Genomic DNA, 21694 nt, shown 5'->3' on the forward strand with positions numbered 1-21694 from the left:
ATGTAGTGATACGGATACAGCGCTCGGCGGCTGAGAGGGGAAGGTGACGGTAGAGAGGATTGTTCACAAGACCGGTGTTAGAATCTTGATTCGATACCCGGGTCGAAATAGCCGGAGCGAGAAGCGCTGCGGACGGAGATGAGGTAGCCGAGTACAATGAGGATATGCGAATGGTCACCTAAAAGGAGTAAGGGCCGTTGTAGAAACGAAAAAAGAAACAATGCAGAGCATAGCTTGTTATTGTGAGGTGTCGAATGCTACCTTGCGGTAAATGTGAGGTTGATGAATGGGTTCAGTGACAAGCCAGAGTGCAGTCGGTGTAAGTCATCCTCTCATAGCTATTCAGCGAGTGCACCTACCCAGATCAAGCCGGCATGTACAGATCAGGTGCGGCTACCCTCCATCAATGCACTTGAAACTTAGGTTCCTTGAAGGTCAACCAAGCAGCTATCGCAGTCCGAAATGCACCTGCTGTGTCTGTAGCGGGCGAGTACGTAGTGCTCGTGGAACACGCAACCCGGAGTCATAACCACCGACGATTGGGGCTCTGCAGTCAACCACCTACCAAACAGCCAAGTCTCTTAATCAGATGCAAGCTCCTACTTCTCATCATCTAGGTGAAATATATTTATTCCCCATAGTCCTTTTCAACTTTGTAGATTATTCAACCGGCCAATAATAATCCAAGTGGTGAGAGGGAGAAAATCATGTCAGAAGTCAGAGTGCATAGTCTATACGTATTCGCACCGCCGAGTTGGATATCGTAAATAGTTCCCCAGCATTCAAACGCAACACCATGCACCACAGCGTGATAAAAAGTGGTCTTGTGAGCTCGAGACGCAAATGCAGTTACACCAATACAACTACAAAAAGAGGTCATATCATTGGGGGACATCGGACTGGGCAGGTGTCAATTCTGTACGCCCTCGCTTGCATGTGAGGTAGAACGAGGTGGATATCCGGGGCAACCTGTAGTGTGTAGGCATGCAGATGCGTGCGCATATCGCTTGTCAGTCAAATGGGGTACCGCCGCAGCTTGATCGATCACGATTCACCAGTTCGAGAGTCCGAGGGCATTCTTTCGAGGGGGCGGCCTCCACAAACCATGGGCAAAAGAAGAGCTCCGGAAAATGTCAACCGAAGGAAGTGGCGCCAAAAAAAGACAAGCCCAATTCCAGTTGGTCGGAGGACATGGGTTGCTGTTCGTAAGCGAAAGACGATGGTTCGATTGTTCCGCGAGATTCAAAAATCTGGTGTCCGCCAACATACGATCCCCGATTTAAAGTTTCCCCCCATCTGCTTCAGTCACTTTGCAAGTTCGCAGGCAGAGGACTGTCAGCTCTTGAGATGATGCACGCCCTCACTCATCAGCTGAAAATTGTGCAATGGGATGAAGTTGGACTTTTTGTAAGAATATTCGTCTTTGTTTCCTGCAGACGCGGTCCAGGATATATAGATACTATGTGCAGAATGGCCAAAATAGCAAGGTATGTAGATCGCCCAGGGTAACTATTCTAATCGTCACATCGTTGTCCATGCCCGCCGTTGAACGCCACACATTTAAAAAAAAAAAAAAAAAAAAAAAAGCAAAGAGCCGGGAAAGAAGCAAATCAAAAGACCCCAAACACCAACTTCAAGATGACAAGCCGGAGTCCTTGCCCCGGCTTCCAGTGCCGGTGCCCGTACCGCGGTGAACGAGTTCGGAACCATCCTCCTCGCCATCTTCATCGTCCAATTCCAGTTCATCTTCATCGTCGTATTCTTCAACCTCGCCATCTTCGAGCTCATCCTCCATGAGCTGATCAAAGTCGTCATCGGCTTCGCTCTCACTCTCACTTTCGTCCTCCTCGAAGCCTAGCACGCCGAGGATGGGCACTTCCACCTTGCGGTACTGGCTCCTAATCATGTTGTCCGCCATCTCAAATAGCTTGGAGTCCTTGTCCGGTGGGACCTCCCTGTCCATGGAGAAGTGGGCTTCCTCTTGGTCAGCGAGGTCGTCGACCCCCGGGATGTGCGGTGATGACATGCCCTCGGGCACATTCATGACCCAGCGCCGGACTCCTTCGCCCTTTGTGACACGGGACCGGGTGCTCTGCGCTCTCAGCCCGGTGCGGAACTGTTTCTTTTGCCTCCGGCGTCTCCGCTGGATCCGATCGCGGATGTACCACGCCACCACCAACATGGCTGCCTGCATCATCTCTTGACACTTTTGCCTGTGCATGTTGGCCCAAGCCTGGCATCTTTGCTGCTGCGCGTTGGAGATAGCCTGGCAGCGTTGCTGGTAGTAGGCGGCGATGCGTGATACCATGGCGATATATCGAGGATCCATGGGCGGCTGGTTCGGGTCTGCATTCGCATTCGGAATCGACGTCGGCTTTGGCGGGACCATGGACGGGTTGTTTAGTGATGATTGCTCCTTCTTCATTGTGACATGATCGTTGGTGATGTTGGCCTCGGCGGCCTTGCGTTTCAGCTGAGCAGACAGGGGAAGTGCGGGTTTCCGGAATGAGAGATGCTCAGGCGGAGGTGTAACGGGAGCTAGAGGGTTGAAGTTGATCGTAGGGAGATGCGCCGCCATGAAGGGTGGTTGTGTCGTGAGTAGCTTTGCTCTATCGTGGTATATGGTGTAGTTGGTGTTTGGTGTTACTACGGTTGAAATCGTGAGTGAACCGGGGCGTGTAAGCGGGTTCGCTCTTGGTTGTCGATCGATAAAACACGTTCGGGACAGCAACGGGAGGGATAATAATGTCTGATATCCAAGTCCTAGACAACTCGTAGGATAAGGCACTCGATAGTGATAGATAATAGACAGGTGAGTCCGGGAGGATTGAGGATCAGGCAGGAGTCGTAGATGTTGGGAGCGGCGGGAGTAATAGTAGTGGTGGTGGTGGTGGTAGTAGTAGTGTTGGTAGCAGATGAGACGGATAAGGGTGGGATCCGCTGAAGACAGATAGACAGGCGAGGTAGACGTATCAAACCAAGTGCTCGGTAGGAAATGAGGGGTGACTGGCTAGAAACGGGGGGCACAGAAAAAGAGATATATACCTACAAGGCGATATTTCAAATGCAAAGGGCGACATGACGGCGCATGTTGCCATGTTTGGGCCAAGGGTCTGATGATAAATTTGGAGAGTGAGCGGGAATGGGCTGAGAAGGGGTCGAAATCGGCCGATACCGAATGGCAACCGCGCCGTACTTTTGGGGCCAGGCCCGGTACGTACCCCACGTACTTCGATGCTGTAGGGCGGGCGGCCCAGGTACTTTCACCGACTTGTTGCAACTCCGCTTACAACGGCCATCCCGTGAGCTGCGGGTGGATCCTCTTCTTTTTTTCCTTCTCAACTCCTTCTTCCGTCCGTTGCTCTTTCTCGTCAAGCGGACATAGGGATTAGGGGGATGTTTCTTCCTTCCATTACCGTGGTCCATAGTGTAGGTACTTAGTCACAGGTCGAGAGCCTATAAGGTAAGCACGTCAGGTAGTTACGGTAGGTACGGTAGGTACATCTAGGTAAACTGGTAATGGAAGGAAGGTATCCGGAAGGGCGGTCAAATTGTTCTTTCCGTCGAAAAGCGATGTATCCGGTGCAGGTGAGGTAAGCAGTGGGTGGCATTATTGTGCTTACACGTCGCAATCCTCCGGGCCCAACCTCATTTCTCCTCACCTTGGAAAGTCGGACTGAGCGGGTGGACTGTCATCCAAGCATCATCCAGTCGCCTGGTATGAGTGTGGCATGCTACGATCCGAACCATCCATTTCCCCATAATCCCATGTTACACTGTCGTCTGCCTTGCGTCCACATGCGCGCACATCCGACGATGCCCTCTCCAGGGTGTCAGACTTCAACAGCGGCTTCCAGAGCAAGCCACCCCATCATCACCCATGCCGACTCAGTAGCCACACTCGCACAACATCAACGCAACTTGCCTTTACTGAACTCCATCTTTTGTTCATATTGACTTTCTCGCCATTCCTTGACCCCCTTTGCAGCCCCGCGCGGCGCGGGTCGGGTCCTGGCATGCGGATTCTTTTCTCGATCCATCGTCAATGCCAAAACACACAACAGCCCATGTCTTTCCATCTAAGCCGAACATTCCCATGCCGCCGCAGCCATGTGCCCAGAATGCCAGACCCAGACAACGCCAGCACACCATACAGACACACAGCGTATCCAGCATCCGTACCTATACTAGCAATTTGTTGTCCGGTTAGGCACGCAAAGCTACCCTGAAAAGGGCGAGAAACGCAGGGTGCTGCCACACCATGGAGATTGAGTGTTCTGGGGTGGCGGCAACCTCTGGCCGTCTGCCCATCTTTGATTGTCTCCAGCCCACCGTCGTCCGCCTTCCTGCAAGCAGTCCCAGGCTCATGTATTCCCCCCCAATTGACCCAAAAGGGACACGGTGATGGATCCAGCTGTCCGTTGATCCCAATGGCCGGTGAGCCACGATATGGCCATGACCGCTGCGTATGATGCGACCCCCGCCCTGTCAATCTCAACATGACGGTGTAATCATTCGACCATCGCCCGCAGGACAATGCACTACAGCATCAGCCTCACCACCAACAGAGAACTAGCTCGCCTCTCAGTGGTTGTCTAGGCGCTGTTGGGACACATGGCACTGTGTTTCTTGTGCCCGGAAATCTTCCATTCGAATTTCGCTGACCTTCCTGCTCAGGCTGCTGCAGCGAGACATCCATGCTGCCGGGTCATTCCGCAACTCGAAGCAAACATGGCCCAAAACTACCCGAACCTGCCCTCCAAGGCTACCTCAGGAGTCAGACCTTACGTCTTCACCCTGCAGACGAGAGTACCTAGTGGAAAGAAATACAGTTCTTCTGGCCAGGAGCGCACTGTCACCCACATACCATGATCCATTGAGTCTCCCTGTCTTTGTCAAACTGTCGTTGTAATTGTGGCTCCTTCGACTCCAACGGGCCTCCACGTTTGTTCCTGCTACGTACGACCTGTCCAACAGAATGACGCTAGACGAAACAGAGTCTCGTAAGACGATGATGCACACCAAGCAGGTACCCGTAAAAAAAAAAAAAAAAAAAAAAAAAAAAAAAAAGGAACCAACGCGCCAGCGTGCTTACCCAAACACGATAGCCTACAGCAAACGCAGTCCATGATCGTCATTAATGCTCTCCCTTCTTGGCTTTTTCGTGCTCAAAGCAACTCGCGATCTAGACGCATCCCTCCCTTTCGCCGCGAATCTTGCTTACAGAACCGACCTTATCTGCCTCGGAGCCTGGAGGGCCAAACAGGACCTGACTCCTGCGGGTACAGGACCCCTAATTCCGACATCGTCACCTTCTCCATTAACCCCGTTTCTTCTCCGCTTGACGACTCCATTCTTGTTCGGCCCTGCCTCCGGCTGGCGAAGCTTCCGCGATGCTTACGTTGCCACTACAAGAGACTAGAATACTGGATTTACGCAGGTGCCAACCTAACGAGCTATGTAGTAAGGCAGGCATTTGTTGTTGCCCGCTGTCCGATTGCCTCCCGCCTATGGTCGGTGAACCTACTACATATTGTGTTAAGCAGGTCCCGTCCCCTCCGTCACATCTCCGACGATACAGAGGGCCTCGTTTAACTTTTTTTTATCGCCGATAGCCTTCAGGAACATGTCATGCCATTTCTACCCCGGTCCGTCCCATGCCATGCTACCTAATAAGGGCGATGCGAACCAAACCCGGACACCTGGACCACAGGACTTGCCCCACAGAACAGTTCACAGCGGCCTGCCAGTCCCATCCCATCTGCAAAGAATCCTCCCAATGGGAGCCAATTGATTCGGGCGGATTCAAGCTACCGTCCCGAAAAATCTCGCGATAATTCACGTCCGCGCCGCCGCTCGCATGATTTCTATTCAGCCCATTCCAACCCCGGTTTCTATCAATCTTTTACCCGAATCATTATCTCATCATTCCACTGTAACCTCCGTTTGCCGTCACAGCACCATACCTTATTCCCAAGCTCCCTTGCGCATGGACACTGACTAAACCAACCAACCAACAAGACCAGGACAAAAAAAAACTTGGATCGACGTCGCCCCCGAACAGCTCACATTCATGATATGCTCACATGTTACCCCGACCACTCACCACACTGGCCTGTCATGATCTGGTTACCCCGTTACTGACTACTGCCCGATCTTGCTCTGTCTCCGCACATCACCTCCGCCTGCGCCGCTTCAATGGAGTGATTCACGGCTCCAACTTCGGCCGAGAAGTTGGGGTTTCTGGATTGCCGGACGGAAGGAGCTGGCACTTATCCATCTTTGCCAGGGGTAAGAAGACAAAGTCCAAGGTGAAGCTGGACGATCTACCCCAGGGCGTTTTGCCGCTGGATCCCCGTCCCGTGCAAGATGAGGACCCGACCTATCCAACAGTCGTGCTGCAAGCGCGCCGCAACATGCAAAAGTTCGACAACTGCGTGCTCTTGACGCGAGTCGGCGGTTTCTATGAGCTGTACTTTGAGCACGCCGAGGAGTTCGGCCCCCTCCTGAACCTCAAGGTTGCTCAGAAAAAGACGAGTGCCGGTCCGGTTTCCATGGTAAATTAGTTCTCTTGTGTACCAGGAAATACGTGTGCTGTTAGTCTCGTGTTCATTGGGTCTGATGTGATGATTACTAGGCCGGCTTTCCCTTCTTCCAGCTGGATCGTTTCCTCAAGATGCTGGTCCAGGACCTGAATCGCTATGTCGCCATTGCTGAGGAGTTTCCCAATAATGCATCCGAGAAGGTCAAATCTGGTGGCCTGTTGCATGATCGAAGAGTTGCTCGTGTCATCACGCCAGGAACCTTGATTGATGAGAACTTCATGGATCCTTACGCCAATAACTACGTGCTGGCTATCCATGCGACGACGGCCCAGTCTGGGGGAGGGGTAGACGAGACAGGAGCCCCAGACTCGTCCCATTCAGCCGCTGACCGGAGCGTGACTCCGGCAACTGGTGACTCTGCCGCACCACCACCGCTACTCCTGGGCCTCGCCTGGCTAGACCTGTCCACCGGTCAGTTCTACACGCAGGCCACCGATCTGTCGGCTCTATCTTCGATCTTGTCGAGGATATGCCCCAAAGAAGTCGTGCTCGACAGCGAGATCCAGGCCCAGACCGACCATGGCCTTCTACCCATCCTCGCCGAGGACCGCCATCTGGTCACTTACAGTCCCCTCGGCGAGATCAGGCGTCTTTCTGATTGGACCTTTATGCTCGAAAGCGAAATTCCTCAGGCGACGCGTGATGCCTTTACCGAGCGTGAGGTAACAGCCGGCAGCCTCCTGCTGAATTACGTCAAGGAACGGCTGCTAGGGCTGAGCATGAGGCTGCAGCCGCCGACGCGGCACGAGAACAGGCAAATCATGAGCATCGACAAGAATAGCGTCCGCTCGCTCGAGATCAAGCAGACGATCCGGGACGGCAACTTTCGCGGCAGCCTGCTCCACGCCATCAGACAGACGGCCACCAAGAGCGGTGCCCGGCTCCTCAACGACTGGCTCAGCGCGCCGTCCACGTCGCTCGACACCATCAAGCTCAGACAAGACCTGGTCGCCCGCTTTATCGAGGAACCGGACCTGCGCGACGCCGTGGTCCTCCTGCTCCGCCGCAGCCACGACTCCCAGCGTCTGGTGCAGAAGTTCGCTCTCGGCAGAGGAGACCCGGACGACCTGGTGGCCCTGGCGAACACGATCCATGCCACAGACAGCATTCATCAGCTGTTGGCGGAAGCGGCCGACGAGTCCAAATGCCTCGCGCACATGACGTCCCGCCTGAACCTCAAGGGGCCCCTGAGCCTTGCACGCCGCATCAAGGACGCCATCGACGAGGAGGGCATCGTACACCAGCATGAGATAGAGGCGAGCGAGGCGGGGCAGATGATGGCCCTCGCCCAGGAAATCGTCAGCAACGAAGGCACGGAGGACGAAGCGGCCGTTCTCCCCAAGGGAGCCTCCGCAGCCGCTGCCGCCACGAAGAAGAAGCGCCCTACCTCAGTCCGGGAAGCCTACGCCGACGACAACGAGACATGGATCATGAAACCCGAAGCCAGTGCCGTCCTCCGCCGTCTTCACGCAGACCTAGCCGCCCTCCACGACGAGAAAGGATCCCTCACTGAGACGCTCCGCGACCGTCACGGCGCCGCCTCCCTGACCCTCCGTTGGTCCCCGGCCCTCGGACACTTCTGCCATATCAGGGGCAAGGACGCCCGCGCCGTCATCTCTTCCTCCTCATCCACTATTAGAGCCCTGAGCTCCAGCAAATCGACAAGCTCCTTCCACGAGCCGGAGTGGACACGGCTCGGCCATAAGCTCGAGCACGCCCGACACAGCATCCGCACCGAAGAGCAGCGCGTCTTCCACGCCCTCCGCGCCGCCGTCGTGCTGAACCTCGTCAAGCTGCGCCGCAACGCCGCCGTCCTCGACGAGCTGGACATCGCCACCTCCTTTGCGAAGCTCGCCGTCGAGCGGGGCCTCACCCGGCCCATTATCAACAATTCCACCGGCCACACCATCATCGGCGGCCGGCACCCAACCGTCGAGGGCGGACTACACGAACAAGGGCGCACCTTTGTCCGCAACGACTGCCTCGTCGGCGGCGGCTCCGGCTCCGGCTCCGGCTCTCCGGGCGCGAAGCTCTGGCTCATCACAGGTCCCAACATGGCAGGCAAAAGCACCTTTCTCCGCCAGAACGCCCTCATCACGATCCTCGCGCAGGTAGGCTGCTACGTGCCGGCCGACTACGCCGAGTTGGGCGTCGTCGACGCCCTCTTCAGCCGCGTCGGGTCCGCGGACAACCTCTACCGGGACCAGAGCACCTTCATGGTGGAGATGATGGAGACGGCGCACATTTTGCGGAACGCGACGGCACGGTCCTTTGTCATCATGGACGAGATTGGCCGCGGCACGACGCCCGAAGACGGCACGGCGGTCGCGTACGCCTGCCTTCATCATTTAGTCACTGTTAATCAGTGCCGGACGCTGTTTGCCACGCATTTCCACCGCGTTGCTGACTTGGCGGTGCGGGGTGGGTTAGGTGTTGAGGGTGGGCGTGGGCAGGGTCGGGTGGAGATGTATTGTACGGATGTGGACGAAGATGAGGATGGCGGATTCGTCTACGTTCACAAGTTGGTCAAGGGCATCAACAGGCAGAGTCACGCACTCAAGGTTGCAAAGTTGGCTAACCTGCCCGAAGCTGCAGTGAGCATTGCAAAAGAGGTTCTTGGCATTGAAAAGGCTTAGACTAAGTCAGGCATTATTGTCATCACGCTTGGTGGCAGGGAAAAGGCGAAAAGGGTCACTGTACGATATGGGCGATGTATTGTAAAACCTGTATACTTTTGTATGTTAGCCATGATACCCATGTGAAACCAAGGCTGAAAAGTAAAAAAGACGGTTGAAGTTGCTCTCTCATACGGAAATTGTGTGACATCAAGTAGATCAGGGTTAAAAAGCTCTTGAACATTTAAATAATCATAGGAAGCATTGGGGTAGGTGTAGAAGGAAGATAGATGCGTGCTAACCTATAATGCATTGAATATGTGAATGCTCACGAGCATAATCACATCACCAAGAGTCAAGAGCGAATTGTTTTGCCGTCAAATGCGATGTGCTTGATTGACCGGCAACCCATCTATACAGCGATCAAGATCCACGTGTCTTCGTAAACCCATTCGTAGCTCAGATGGCAGCCGTATCATCACCGATTTCCAGTCATATTTAGTCGCTGGAAGCGAGGTTAGCAATGTCAAAAAGGGCAAGGGGGTTAGGTGAACATACAAGAGACCGCCGAAGCCGCCATCCTCATCGGACTCCTCCTCCTTCTCCTCCTCCTTCTCCTCAGCCTTGGTCTCGGCAGCACCGCCGGAGGCAGCACCGGCAGCGGGAGCGGCAGCGGCGTAAGCGTCGGGGTTGGCGATGCGGTCCTTGAGCTCGTCGATCTCGGCCCAGGAGTAGTCGGTCTCGATAGCGACAGCGAGAACCTTCTTGTATCCGTTGAAGAAAGAGTGGATGACGGAGGGAAGGGTGGGGAAGTTGATAGCCAGGGACACAGCGGCAATGGTGGTGACGGCGCTGGTGAAGGACTTGAGAAGCTGGTCCTCGGAGATGTCGAGGACGTCAGCGGGGAAGCAGTTGCCCTGGTCGTAGACCTGGGAGATACCCATGCCGTAGGTGAAGGGAGAGATGTTCAGCATGTTGAGGAGGGTGGCCTCGGAGGGGCCGACCTTGGTGTTGGCCTCGACGAGCTTCAGGTCGGACACAATTTCAATGGTACCACGGGCAATCTTGGTGGGGACACCGAGAGCCTGGAAGAAAGAGGTCTTACCGGGCTCCATGCCGGTGTTGCCAGCGGGAACCCAGACATCGGCGGGGGCGAGAGCACCGGCACGGGCAGGGGCGGCGACCTTGTTGGCGAGAATCTTGTCACGGATGTCCTTGAGCTCGGAGTTGGTGAAGACGAAACCGACGTTACCCTTGACGAAGGGAAGGAGACGCTCGTACTCGGGGGAGTCGGGGATGAAGGTCTTGAGGGCACGGCGAACCTGTATTCCAACTTGGGTTAGCAAACGCGTTCTTCCTTCAGAGACCAGCGACGCGCCGGCGAGAGTAATTCTTCCAGGCGCTAGATTGAGCTATGCGCAAAGACAAACATACCATGGTGTTCTTTCCCATCAGGACGACACCCTCACCACGGAGGGACTGTCTGATCTCGTGCATCTGCTGAGAGCTGACATTGTCGACGGTGACGATGAAGATGGACTTGTACTCCTCGAGCAAGCCCTTGAGCTTGTCGAAGTAGCCGGCCTTGTTCGCAGATTTGCCCCCCATATCTTCTTATTTACGAAGGCAGGTTGTTTAAGGGCAAATGAATTTTTGGGTAGTGGTTGGTGGATGGGAATTGGGTATCAAAAGTTGATGTTGTAAAAGGCAAAAAAGAGGCTGTCTCCAGAATTTGCGCTTTTTGCTTCACCAAACGAAATTTCGGTGTGTGCTGCCGGGCGCCGCTGCCCCCATCAGGGCAACCGAGTGGATCTAGTCCCAGAAGAGGCAAGCGCAGGGAAGCTTGCAGGGAGGTCGATGGCCCAAGCTTTGGAGACGACTTGTACCGCTTTCTTTTTCCTCAGACATCCGGTGGTGGGGCATTTACTCAAATGTAGATGAGTCTGAAGTGAAAGTTCTACGTCCCTTGAAGGCGCAACTTCAACTCATGCCAATTGAGCACGAACAGCACGGATTAAATCGCATTTTCACGATGAAGATTCCCTACAACTGTCTAGAGCCTGCGGCCAATGTGGTCTTTGCTGCCAGGGGTGGAAAGATTCATTCGTTCAGCCTAGAAGATGGCGCTCACATCTCTACATGGAAGCATCCCGACGTCGAAAAGGCTGCTGCTGCTGCTGCTGCGTCGGCTGCTACCGCCAAAGTTGAGATCGAAGTGAGTTCCGGTGTTCCCACACCTTCGACCCCGGCCAACGACGATGATGAACCACCCGCCAAGCGTCAGAGAGTAGAGAGCGGCGAAGAAGACAAGGCGGGGGTACAGGAAGAAGCCAAGGATGTCGATGCCATGGTTGTCGATAGTGAACCTCAGAAGGCCGAACACCAGAAGAGGGATAGGAGAAAGGGCACCAAGAACATGAGGCGAAACAACCGGGATGGTCAGCAAAACAACCGCGGCACGGCGTTTGCGAGAGTCCCAGACTATCCCGTCATTACCATCATGACGACAACTAGTAACGGAAGTCACTTGTTGGCCATCTCGGGTCATGACAAGTCTCTTTGGGTCTTTGAGCACGACGGCAAGGGAAATCTGAAGGAGTTGAACCAGAGGTACGTTGTCCGACTTACACCATCATGTACATTAGCCTTAACACACATCTCAAAAGACAAATGCCTAAACGTCCCTGCTCGGTTCTCATCTGCCCAGACAACGAAACCGTCTTGAGTGCAGACAAATTCGGCGATGTCTACTCTCTGCCGCTGATCCCCTCGGAAGCCCCGCAATCCTCCGAGGCAGCGGCCCAGCCCGAGGCCGCCCCCGAGACGGCTCCCGCAGCTGCCAAGCCCTTCACGCCAGAAGCGAACTCCTTCACCGTACACTCCAAGAGCAATCTTCGCGCTCTCCAGAGCCAGCTGCGTGAGCAGCAAAAGTCGAAGCGCGACGTCGCCAAGGAGCAGCCGACGTTTGAGCACACGCTCCAGATCGGCCACGTCTCCATGCTCACTGCCCTGACGCTCGCGTCAAAGGGGCCCCGTCGGTACATCATCACGGCCGACCGCGACGAGCACATCCGCGTTTCGCGCTTCATGCCGCACGCCCACGTCATTGAGGGATTCTGTCTCGGTCACGCCAACTTCATCAGTGCGCTTACGCTGCCAAGTCAGGACGTCTTGGTCTCCGGTGGCGGTGACAGCGAGCTGTTCGCCTGGAACTGGGAGAACGGCAAGGTCTTGTCAAAGTTCGACGTCCTGGGACAAGCTCAGCAAATCGACAAGGAGACTACCAAGGTCGCTGTGTCCCAGCTGCTCTCGGCCAATGTCACGGAGAACGGCTTGCAGGTGCCTGTCGTCCTTGTAGTTTGCGAAAGGTTCGTCACTCTTGTATCTAACACCAAGTTTATTATAGCTAAACCAGCACCTAGCGTTTCTGCCATTCTCGTCCTTCGTTTGGCGGAAGACAACACCCTTTCACATGTACAGACCATCTCGCTCCCTGGAAACCCGCTTCACGTAGCACCGATTGCTACCGAAAACTCAATGACCAGCATACTGGTGACCATTGACCCGGCAGAGAACGAAGATGCACACAATGGTATCGTCTCTTTCAGATGGACCGGCGCCGCCTTCTCGTCCCAAGACCTTGAGATACAAGACGCAAGCGTGAGTGAGGCTGAGTTCGACATGTCTCACGAGCAGGTGAGAAAGCTGCTGTACAATACCGAGGACTTGCGCAAGCGTGGTGATGATGAGCAAGGAGAGGAGGCAGAGGGCGAGGAACAAGCGCAGGCAGAAGGCGAGCCTGTGGCGAAATAGTTAATGTGAAAGGTTGTGGCATAATTTACTATGTGAGCACTGCATGTATCAGGTGGGCAAAAGCAATTCAGGCACGTTTATCATCAATTCGATTGAGCGAATTATCCTCTCTATGACCGTGAACGCCTTCCTCCCAAGTCTCGAATGTCCGTCGAGCAAAAGAAGCCAAGTGATGTTTTGAGAATAAGCACGCGTTGGACCAGTCTCCCCTGTTACTGTTTGCTGGTCCACTTGAATCCAGCCTCCATTCTCGAGGAACCCGACACGGGCGTCTAGACGAGACGTCGTGGCTGGTTGATTCCCGCCATCTGAGAACGGTCTCCCAACGGCGAGCCCCTTAACCGTTTCCATGCAACCGTGTCCATCCATTCGTGACTGGAGAAAATATGCAAATTTCGTTCTGTCAAACAGGTTCGTGAAAAGAAACCTCGCCCGCGTCCTCTTCCCCCCACCGCGCCGAAGATGCTCATAATATCAATGTCATCAAAACATGACGTCATTTACTGAGAAGCGCACTGCACGCGCTCGGCACCGCCGTGGCCGTCCTCGTCGTCCTCGTCCATACCGCCAGCACCCCCAAAGACTCTAGCCTGGGAAGAGTTGTCGAGATCCTCGAGGTCGGCGGGCTCGGTCATGGCCTCAGGGGGAGGAACAGTCTGCAGCGAAGGGGCGGGAAGCAGCTTCTGGAGAGCCTCGAAGGCCGTGGGGTCCTCAGTCCAGCCCTTCTCGGGGAACTTTACGTTGAACTGGATGTAAAGGTTGCCGAAGTCGTGGTGCCTAGGAGAAGGCATACCCTGGCCGCGAACCATCTTGACAGCGTCTGGAATGTGTTAGTAATTATAGACATAAATGCAGCACAGGATTCAACGTACCAGGTGCAATGGCTTCACCAGGAAGGATCTCGATGCTGAGCCACCTGTCGTCGAGGTGCTCGATGTAGATAGTTCCACCAGCCAGCGCAGTCACCAGCTCGATCTCGCACTGGTACAGAAGGTCGTCCTCCTTGCGAGTGAAGCGGTTGTGGGGCTTCTGCTCGATCTCGAAAACAACGTCACCCGCCTGGATACCAGGTGCCTGGTCACCTTCGCCACGGAACTCAACCTTGGTGCCGCTTCTAACACCACGGTCGACGTGAACGTGGAGAACCTTGCGATCGACGATGGTCTTCTTTCCGTTGCACTGCTTGCAGCGATCCTTGTCCTTGATCGTCTCACCCTCTCCGTTACAGTCAGGGCAGACAGTCTGGAAACGCTGGATCATTGGACCCATTTGTCTCATCATGGTCTTCATACCGTGGCCATCACAGCCAGCGCAGCGCTTGACCGCGCCCTCCTTTCCACCACGGCCCTCGCACTTGGAGCAGATGACGGACCGCTGGAGAGCCAGCTTGGAGATCTTTCCGCGGTAGACATCCTCGAGGGAGACCTTGTGGGTGTGGTGAATCGTGCGAGCCTTGGGGGGTCCGCGGTTGGGCATGCCGCCGCCACCGAACATGCCTCCAAGGCCGCCGCCGAAGCCACCACCGGAACCGAAGAACTGAGCGAACAGATCCTCGGCAGCCATGCCACCACCGCCGCCGGCACCACCTTCGAGACCAGCCTCGCCATATTGGTCGTAGACAGTGCGCTTCTGGGAATCGGAAAGAATTTCGTAGGCATGGGAAATCTCCTTGAACTTCTCCTCAGCATCGGGGTTGTGGGCGTTCTTGTCTGTGAAGGTCTTGTCAGCAAGTCCGTGGCGATGCGGCGGATTCGTTGGAGCCTACCAGGATGGTACTTTAGGGCATTTGTCTTGTACGCCTTCTTCAGCTCCTGTTCGGTCGCCGTCGGCGCAACCTGTTCCGATGTTAATAATCTGTCCCAGCTACATGAGGCGCATGTATGTCAAACGTACGCCGAGGGTTTCGTAGAGCTTCGTTTCTTTGACCATCGTGCTGGTTGGTAGAGTAATCCTTATCTAAGACTTGGCGATAAACTGGAGTTCTGGATAGGAATCTATGGAGGGGCCTCGAGTAACCAGACGTCAGCTGAATGAATCGAAAACGGTTCACTAATTTCGCAATGTCGTCTTGCGCATCCCCGCCTTTGTGCGCGAATAAGAGAGGCGAAACAGAGAAATGTCGCTTTTTTTTTTGCGGCATCGAGGCAGAGCCGTTCCAGCACATAGAAGAATAGGGTAGGCGGATTTGCTTGGGCGAGTAAAAACACAACTTGGATTCGCTTTGCGCTGCAGGAAACACCGAAGGGTACTCACTTTTTGAAAGAAGCCGACAATGACGATTGCGCAACTGGGTATCTGATGTAAACTAGAAAGAGGGAGGTAGTTGCGGGGGAAAGTAGAAAAAAATTGAGAGGAGATCTGTAGCCGGGCTGGCGAGGAAGTTATTGATGGGTGAGGTTCCTGGCGGGGAGGAGTACGGTGGAAATGTACCTTGGCTGAATGGACCGAAGTGCGCTAGTGACGGGACACTGGGACACTGGATTTTTCACAATAAAGGGAGAAGCAGGCTGCAAAGGCGGGTCGCCTTGCGCATGTCCCGCGCCCAAATGGCCCCAAATTGAAATCGATGGAAGAAGATGGAATTCTTTCCAGCCACTGTGGCGGTGCTGATGATGCAATACTTGCAGCCTCTACTCCGTACCACTGTGTGATGTCCTCTCTGTCCACACCTGCTCCGAGGGGTCCCCTCGTCGCCTACCTGGAGGACCAGTAGGACCCTGATCGCCCCAGAAATAACTCTTTGTCCGCCTTCCAGGGGTCTCTGATAGCAGTTTGCGCCTTCTCTCAGCCTGATTTCCCTCCCCCAACCCGCCTCGAAGCCTATTCTTATCCCATGCGGCACAAGTAGCCCATTAACAATTTCCGACAATCCGGTCCCCACCACCCGACGGGAATCTTAGCTAAGCGGGGCCCAGGCACCCAGAGGTGGATTTCTCATCCGTCATCGTCATTCAGCGCGGTCGGCCAGGACTCCAGTTTGGTCTTCAACGGACTTAACTCACCGTCGGCGATTGCCTGCTAGTTGAGATGCACTCGCCAGCTGAGTGCGAGACAACCTCATCGTGGTACTGTACTGTCACAATGTGTTCCGAGGCCGGTACCCACCCTATCAAATGCCCATCCAACAAGTTTTCGCGGTTATGAGTATTCTGTTTCAACAGCTCGTTGGCGACACAACTTGAGATTGCAATGCAAGTCTCTTATTGCTGCTGGAAACCCCCACGACATCGGCCAAAAGTATCAGCCTACTCCCGTGTTCTCAGTCATGCGAAGTCGCACTTTATTGTCCAGTATCGTCCCATCTGAGCGTTTGTTGAGGTTCCTTCTTCCACAATGTTGGCCCGGTTGCAGATGTGTTCACCCTCATCCTTCTCCCTCCTGCAGATGTCCGTGATTTCCAACCTTGGGTAGTCAATGCGTATCTTGACGTGCTCGGACAGCGTCGTCCTAGAGACGACATGCTGGTCGTTCCTTTGGAAACACGGCGCTGGATGAGCTCAGTATCCCAAAGAAAGAAAAAACACAGAACTGCATTCACCTAAAACATCTCTCGCTTCTCGTAGCTGGAATACGACTGGCCTCACTGACGTCAGCACAAACTGACCTCAACCCTCATGGTTTTCGATGCTCAGCCAAGCCATTCCAGAACCATCGCTGCCAACACAGCTAGCTAATCTCATGGGTTACACCAAGTTCCTCCCCCTGCGTTGCGTTGAATTGAGTCAAAGAAAGCTTGCGAGATTCCTCGACACATTGGTCACCTTTTCAAAGCTTGACTGCTTCGATGAGTCCGGACCAGCCAGAGATGTAGGTTGCAAAGGTAGCCAATAAGCATGGCCATCAATTGCATCTGAATCGTCAGCAATACAGCACTACGAGATAACATACGACTATGGTCGACTCTCACAATGACCAACAACTCTTAAAATGCATATGATAGGCCAATCTGTAAGGTGCTGTTGCGACGGCAGAAGCTGGCGGGGGGAGATATGAGCATCTCCGTCGTCCGGACCCTAGACCGGAACCATCCAATCAGACAAAGATGATTTGAACACCGATATGAGTACTAGGCGCGAATCCCAATGGACACCCCACGTAGACCGAAAGCTGGGGGTTAATGTCGACCCCAAAGCAACGAAAAAGACCGTTAGCTGATTTGGCAGACAGAGCTGTGCCATGTCGGCTTGCTCAAGAACAACGCAGGCAAAGCCTGATTTCTCAACCCGGCGAGTGAAACGATACGTGGATCCACGGTGTCTGGATTGATCGATACATTACAGTTAATTCCTTATCAGAAAACAGCACAAGTCTTGCACTGATTGTAGACAGTTTCGCCTCCACAATCTAGTAGCTGCCAGATCTGGTGCTCTCCTCGGAGAAGCATCATTTTAGCCCGCGTGTAGGTGACGGCATTGGTCCGTTTGGGCATGCAAGCTTGAGCCGCTCAAAGTCTAGGCTCGAGCATGGCAAAACTTGAGGTTTTTCTTCTGCCCCTGAAGCGTTGTACTGAACTCTGGCAAATGTCCTTGCCATCCCTTATTTTACCTGAGAGACCGTCCAAGGTTCTGTTCCTTGACCGTAATTACGATTCAGCATTATTGATACTTCACCTGATTTTCCTTGAAGATGGATACGACCGTGGACTTTAGTCCCTACCGTGCCGATGGCAAGCTTGTGCGTCAGTGTAATCATTATAAATTTATGCATTGTGTGCTAAGTATTATGGCCAGTATGGCTTCGTCTGCGTTGTCACGGGCGCTGCTCAGCCTGTTGGACGGGCTATCATCGAGGAGCTGGCAGGTAGGAGTTTGTTCGCTACCTCGAGGAGGCGTCGCTGACACATAGACAGCTCACGGAGCCGCTTCTATATATGGTAAGATTGGAACCGGAATCTTGAGTGACGACGACATAAACTGAATGGCACGGTCTAGCATGCGACAAGACAGCCAGTGATGAGACGTTCAAGCCTCTCGTCAATAAGGTGCACCAAGAACACCCGAACACCAAGATCATTCCCTACCCGTTCAATGTTGCCAAAGAAGAAGAGACTCTGGTCCTTATTGACGAGCTCCTCAATGCCTTTGGACGCCTTGACATCTGGGTGTCATCAGCAGGTCTGCTGGGACCGCCGTCCATCAACGAAACGACACCGGCCGACCTTCAGCGGTGCTTCGAGGCACATTCCATGGCTCCCTTCTTTGCGCTCAAGTACGCGCCTCCCGCCATGGCCAAACTGACAGGAAAGCAATCTTACCCGAACGCGGCGCCCAAGAGCCAGAAGTACGGCAGCATCATCGTCATCAGCAGCGTGGCATCGACGTACGGCGGTTGCTGGGGGCCGTGCTATACGATGGCGGCCCACGCCGCGCTCGGTGTCGTGAAGGCCGGCGTTGCGGTGCTCAAGGGCTCGGGAGTGAGGATCAACTGCATTTCCCCGGGCCAGATTGATGTTGGTCTAGATTTGAACGGGGTAAGAGTTCCTCGCTTCACTAGGCCGAGCAGATAGGACTGATCAGTGCAACCTCACAGGTCGATATGAAGGGGATGAACTCCCAGTTCCCGCCTGCGGTTTTGCAAGGAAAGGAAGTAAGTCGAAAACGGGAGGTGATGAAACGGAGTATAAGCCCGATAAATCTAGCAACTGATACTCATCATCCAAGGCCTCCGAGGCAAGCGTGGGCCTCGAGCGACCAGGTAGTCCTCAAGAAGTAGCTCGAGTAGCCGGGTTCCTCGCTTCGGGCTTCAGCTCCTACATCACGGGAGCAAACCTTGTGGTTGACGGCGGCTCTTCGTAAGTGTATCCCATCAAGGCACATCTCGTGACCCCATAAATCAAGGCATTAGCTAACGGATATCGACTACCTAGTGCCATGAACCCGCTTACGATACCCCTCGGCAAGGCGTAAGTCGGCGTTGAACGTAGGTAGTCAGCTAAGAACGAGACTGCGGGGTTAATGGTTGCAGAACGTCAAGGCGCGCCGCGCACATGCTGGTCATACGGGGAATGTCCGTCCAATCCGGGGATCGAATGTCATGAGTGTAAGCAGCTCAACTAGGCAGGAAGTTTGGAGGCGGAAACGGACATCTGCGATGATGGTTGAAGAGGACCGGAGGAATCACGGCAATTGCGGGTTTTTGGTTCCAAAACTGATAGCAAAAAGATTACTTTGAGGAAACGCAAACGGAATTCGGAGACGGCCGGGGGTCGCTATTGGCACCCGGACCCCCCATAAATGGAGCATGCCAGTGGCTCCCACAGAGGGCGTTCCCACCAGAGAGACCCCCAAGAATAAACTAACACCAGCAGCCCGTGGACCTATCATCCAACTACACACATAGGAACATAGATTCGTCTCACACACCGTATCCGATTCCTCATCTCACAAACCCATCCTCTAACATACTCACCCACGTCTTTCCTCTCACTTATTACAACATGGGCTTCACACCAGAGGTTTTCGATATTGCCAATGAGTCTCAGACGGCCGAGACGGCTAAGAAGTACGGACTTACCCCAGCCGAGGTGACTGAGCTTCACCAAAAGGCAACGGCAGCAAAGGCGACCGCATACTGCCCTTACAGCCAATTCCGTGTGGGAGCGACACTCTTATCTAAGGACGGCAAATACACATCTGGAGCCAACGTTGAAAATGCCTCTTATCCCGTTGGCACGTGTGCCGAACGAGTAGCGTTTGGCAAGGCCATCACGGAGGGTATTCGGGGGTTCAAGGCTGTCGCCGTAGCCACCGATATCGAAGCTCCGTGTAGCCCATGTGGCATGTGCCGACAGTTGTGAGTCAACCCCTTTGGAACGCCCCAGCCCTCTTCACACAAACTTCAGAGGGGTATCATGAACCGCCGGGGCAGCCTTTGACTGATAGTTTTCACTAGCATCCGTGAGTTCGTGGACCTGGAGACGCCTATCCTCATGTTCAACAAGGACGGAAAATACGTCGTCATGAGACTGGAAGCTGTAGGTTTACGAGACCAAGTCATTGAGAGACCCCTTGAGCTGATAATCGTGAATAGCTTCTCCCGCTATCTTTTGGCCCTGAGTACCTCCCGCCACCGAATGTTCTGGAAAGGGCCCGGGCCGGTGGAATCTAGGCCATTGAACGGTGTGTCCTCATGTCGGACGGGTGAGTCAGAACCTGCTGGCTCATGCGCTCATCAGTGTCAAGGGTGTGGAAATAGTTCCATGCGGTGGTGACGAAATATTTACACGACCTCCCTTGGTACAGTGTAATGAGGTCTAAGCGAGTGGCGCAAACTGGCAGTGGGTGATTTGGCGTTAAGATCGGGTAAGGAAGGGAAAGTTCGCTTGGCCGGGGTGATGAGAAATGGGCTGCTTGAGTCAAGTTAGGTCGATGCAGACGGGCGGTTGATTAGCACTCGATCCCATCATACGTCTTTAGCGGGATATTACATTGAGTTGTGGTCAATAATCTATGGCCTTACCTATCTAAATCCCGATCAGATTTGTCATTCATGGTGTGCGCCTGGCCCGTCGTAATGCTTGGGACGCGTATCATGCCCAACAAAAGGTCTGAAGTACAATATTTCCTCATATCAAGCTACGCGGCAATAGTCCTTGCCCCTCGATTAACGAAAGATGGGTTTCATCATCCTGTACTTTGCAGCGTCATTTTTTCTTACATGGACTTATCCGATGATGAGCACCCCTGGGTCAAACATCGCGGGTGAGTAACTTGGGAGTGGAGAGGTTCAGAACAAGAAAAGAAGCCGGCAAAACTCCTTTTAGCCTTTGCCTTATATGTATGGACCATAATCTCTCCCACATGTTCCGGTTCTTACGATATCATCATCAAGACGTTGACAATACATATTCGAATCTTTAGCAACATCATGGCACGCAACACCCGGCTACTACTTTGAGCCACCAGACCAAGCTATGTTGTGGCTTGTGGACTTGACAACACCTTGCAAGGAGTCAAAGGCTTTATTGAATGCAGACGAATGAAGGAATAAAGCAGGTATCTTCATGACCGGTCTAGCATCACACGGCTTCGGATTTTGATACATATAAATGAACAAATGAGCATCATCTCTAAATAGCAGCTGACAGTAATTACATGCTCTCATTGCATGTTCGAACAGCATTGCTTTTGATAAGTCTACTTTGATGCATGAAGCTGGTTTGATGTGTGACCGACCTACCAGGTTTCCGGCAACAAGAGTCTATTCTTTCTCAATGGGCAAGGTGCTTTGTTCACCATCCACGAGTTTGAAAGAACTATACCCTACAAAATGTCTACCGCCATTTCGTTGGCGACGCCTACCTTTACAGCCTTCGCAAGGAGGCTAGCCCTTCAGGAATTTGCCTCTCTGAACTCACGCTTCTGGCATGTCATGTCTCAATCGAGGCCTGATAGAAAGCAACGTCTATATATACGGATTCGATGCTGTACGGAGTACTACCCCGAGATGCGCCGCCAATGCGGCCCCGTATAAGTGGATGGGGACCACTTTCCCCATCTCACCCCCCCCCCTTGACAAGGGATCAAATCTTCGGTTAGTTGCATACACTCAATAGCTTCAATGCAGGTTTCAATCCCGCTTCCTTGCAACCCTAACGAACTGCCCAAAACGAAACGAAACAGAAAGGGGGGGGGTTTTCCCAGGGGTGGTCCCCCCCCAACA

At 53.8% G+C, this 21694-nt stretch overlaps 7 protein-coding genes across 7 annotated transcripts; 4 read left to right on the plus strand and 3 right to left on the minus strand.

Annotated features, from left to right (window-relative positions):
* Positions 1-1562: 1562 nt before the first annotated feature.
* On the minus strand, positions 1563-3139 carry BDP55DRAFT_648221 (uncharacterized protein). The gene is made up of 2 exons (XM_060573838.1): positions 3050-3139; positions 1563-2646 (listed from the first exon to the last, which is right to left on the minus strand). Exons 1-2 carry the CDS (start codon positions 3096-3098, stop codon positions 1634-1636), a joined length of 1062 nt encoding a protein of 353 aa, XP_060434414.1. The 5' UTR covers positions 3099-3139; the 3' UTR covers positions 1563-1633.
* Positions 3140-6086: 2947 nt separating this feature from the next.
* Positions 6087-9241, plus strand: BDP55DRAFT_542873 (muts domain V; the record flags this gene model as incomplete). Its single annotated transcript, XM_060568360.1, has 2 exons — positions 6087-6557; positions 6638-9241. 2 exons carry the CDS (start codon positions 6087-6089, stop codon positions 9239-9241), a joined length of 3075 nt encoding a protein of 1024 aa, XP_060434415.1.
* Positions 9242-9699: 458 nt separating this feature from the next.
* BDP55DRAFT_648228 (ribosomal protein L10) lies at positions 9700-10991 on the minus strand. Its single transcript, XM_060573839.1, has 3 exons — positions 10655-10991; positions 9779-10542; positions 9700-9725 (listed from the first exon to the last, which is right to left on the minus strand). Exons 1-3 carry the CDS (start codon positions 10826-10828, stop codon positions 9719-9721), a joined length of 945 nt encoding a protein of 314 aa, XP_060434416.1. The 5' UTR covers positions 10829-10991; the 3' UTR covers positions 9700-9718.
* Positions 10992-11121: 130 nt separating this feature from the next.
* On the plus strand, positions 11122-13115 carry BDP55DRAFT_648230 (WD repeat domain-containing protein). Its single transcript, XM_060573840.1, has 2 exons — positions 11122-11830; positions 11887-13115. Exons 1-2 carry the CDS (start codon positions 11208-11210, stop codon positions 13031-13033), a joined length of 1770 nt encoding a protein of 589 aa, XP_060434417.1. The 5' UTR covers positions 11122-11207; the 3' UTR covers positions 13034-13115.
* BDP55DRAFT_648232 (DnaJ domain-containing protein) lies at positions 13116-15332 on the minus strand. Its single transcript, XM_060573841.1, has 5 exons — positions 15287-15332; positions 14927-15039; positions 14799-14868; positions 13906-14742; positions 13116-13853 (listed from the first exon to the last, which is right to left on the minus strand). The coding sequence occupies exons 2-5, from the start codon at positions 14960-14962 to the stop codon at positions 13534-13536; spliced, it is 1263 nt and encodes a 420-aa protein (XP_060434418.1). The 5' UTR covers positions 14963-15039; positions 15287-15332; the 3' UTR covers positions 13116-13533.
* Positions 15333-17460: 2128 nt separating this feature from the next.
* On the plus strand, positions 17461-19227 carry BDP55DRAFT_304597 (uncharacterized protein). The gene is made up of 8 exons (XM_060566649.1): positions 17461-17707; positions 17764-17833; positions 17883-17906; positions 17965-18503; positions 18563-18619; positions 18694-18824; positions 18900-18952; positions 18998-19227. The coding sequence occupies exons 1-7, from the start codon at positions 17660-17662 to the stop codon at positions 18937-18939; spliced, it is 909 nt and encodes a 302-aa protein (XP_060434419.1). The 5' UTR covers positions 17461-17659; the 3' UTR covers positions 18940-18952; positions 18998-19227.
* On the plus strand, positions 19228-20331 carry BDP55DRAFT_304598 (cytidine deaminase). The gene is made up of 3 exons (XM_060566650.1): positions 19228-19825; positions 19925-20006; positions 20063-20331. Exons 1-3 carry the CDS (start codon positions 19470-19472, stop codon positions 20138-20140), a joined length of 516 nt encoding a protein of 171 aa, XP_060434420.1. The 5' UTR covers positions 19228-19469; the 3' UTR covers positions 20141-20331.
* The last annotated feature ends 1363 nt before the right edge of the window (positions 20332-21694 follow it).

The sequence above is a fragment of the Colletotrichum godetiae genome (assembly GCF_030913485.1).
Source record: "Colletotrichum godetiae strain CBS 193.32 chromosome Unknown BDP55scaffold_5, whole genome shotgun sequence".
NCBI classification, from domain to species: domain Eukaryota; kingdom Fungi; phylum Ascomycota; class Sordariomycetes; order Glomerellales; family Glomerellaceae; genus Colletotrichum; species Colletotrichum godetiae.

Coding starts and splice junctions, on each gene's coding strand:
- BDP55DRAFT_648221 (XM_060573838.1), bottom strand. CDS start 3,098: ATGGCAACATGCGCCGTCATGTCGCCCTTTGCATTTGAAATATCGCCT. Junction 2,647..3,049: donor TGCATTTGAAATATCGCCTT/GTAGGTATATAT, acceptor TTTCAACCGTAG/TAACACCAAACACCAACTAC.
- BDP55DRAFT_648228 (XM_060573839.1), bottom strand. CDS start 10,828: ATGGGGGGCAAATCTGCGAACAAGGCCGGCTACTTCGACAAGCTCAAG. Junction 10,543..10,654: donor TGATGGGAAAGAACACCATG/GTATGTTTGTCT, acceptor GTTGGAATACAG/GTTCGCCGTGCCCTCAAGAC.
- BDP55DRAFT_648230 (XM_060573840.1), top strand. CDS start 11,208: ATGCCAATTGAGCACGAACAGCACGGATTAAATCGCATTTTCACGATG. Junction 11,831..11,886: donor CTGAAGGAGTTGAACCAGAG/GTACGTTGTCCG, acceptor ACATCTCAAAAG/ACAAATGCCTAAACGTCCCT.
- BDP55DRAFT_648232 (XM_060573841.1), bottom strand. CDS start 14,962: ATGGTCAAAGAAACGAAGCTCTACGAAACCCTCGGC. Junction 14,869..14,926: donor AGCTCTACGAAACCCTCGGC/GTACGTTTGACA, acceptor ACATCGGAACAG/GTTGCGCCGACGGCGACCGA. Junction 14,743..14,798: donor TGCCCTAAAGTACCATCCTG/GTAGGCTCCAAC, acceptor AGACCTTCACAG/ACAAGAACGCCCACAACCCC.
- BDP55DRAFT_304597 (XM_060566649.1), top strand. CDS start 17,660: ATGGATACGACCGTGGACTTTAGTCCCTACCGTGCCGATGGCAAGCTT. Junction 18,620..18,693: donor CGGTTTTGCAAGGAAAGGAA/GTAAGTCGAAAA, acceptor TCATCATCCAAG/GCCTCCGAGGCAAGCGTGGG. Junction 18,825..18,899: donor GTGGTTGACGGCGGCTCTTC/GTAAGTGTATCC, acceptor TCGACTACCTAG/TGCCATGAACCCGCTTACGA.
- BDP55DRAFT_304598 (XM_060566650.1), top strand. CDS start 19,470: ATGGGCTTCACACCAGAGGTTTTCGATATTGCCAATGAGTCTCAGACG. Junction 19,826..19,924: donor TGTGGCATGTGCCGACAGTT/GTGAGTCAACCC, acceptor AGTTTTCACTAG/CATCCGTGAGTTCGTGGACC. Junction 20,007..20,062: donor TCGTCATGAGACTGGAAGCT/GTAGGTTTACGA, acceptor AATCGTGAATAG/CTTCTCCCGCTATCTTTTGG.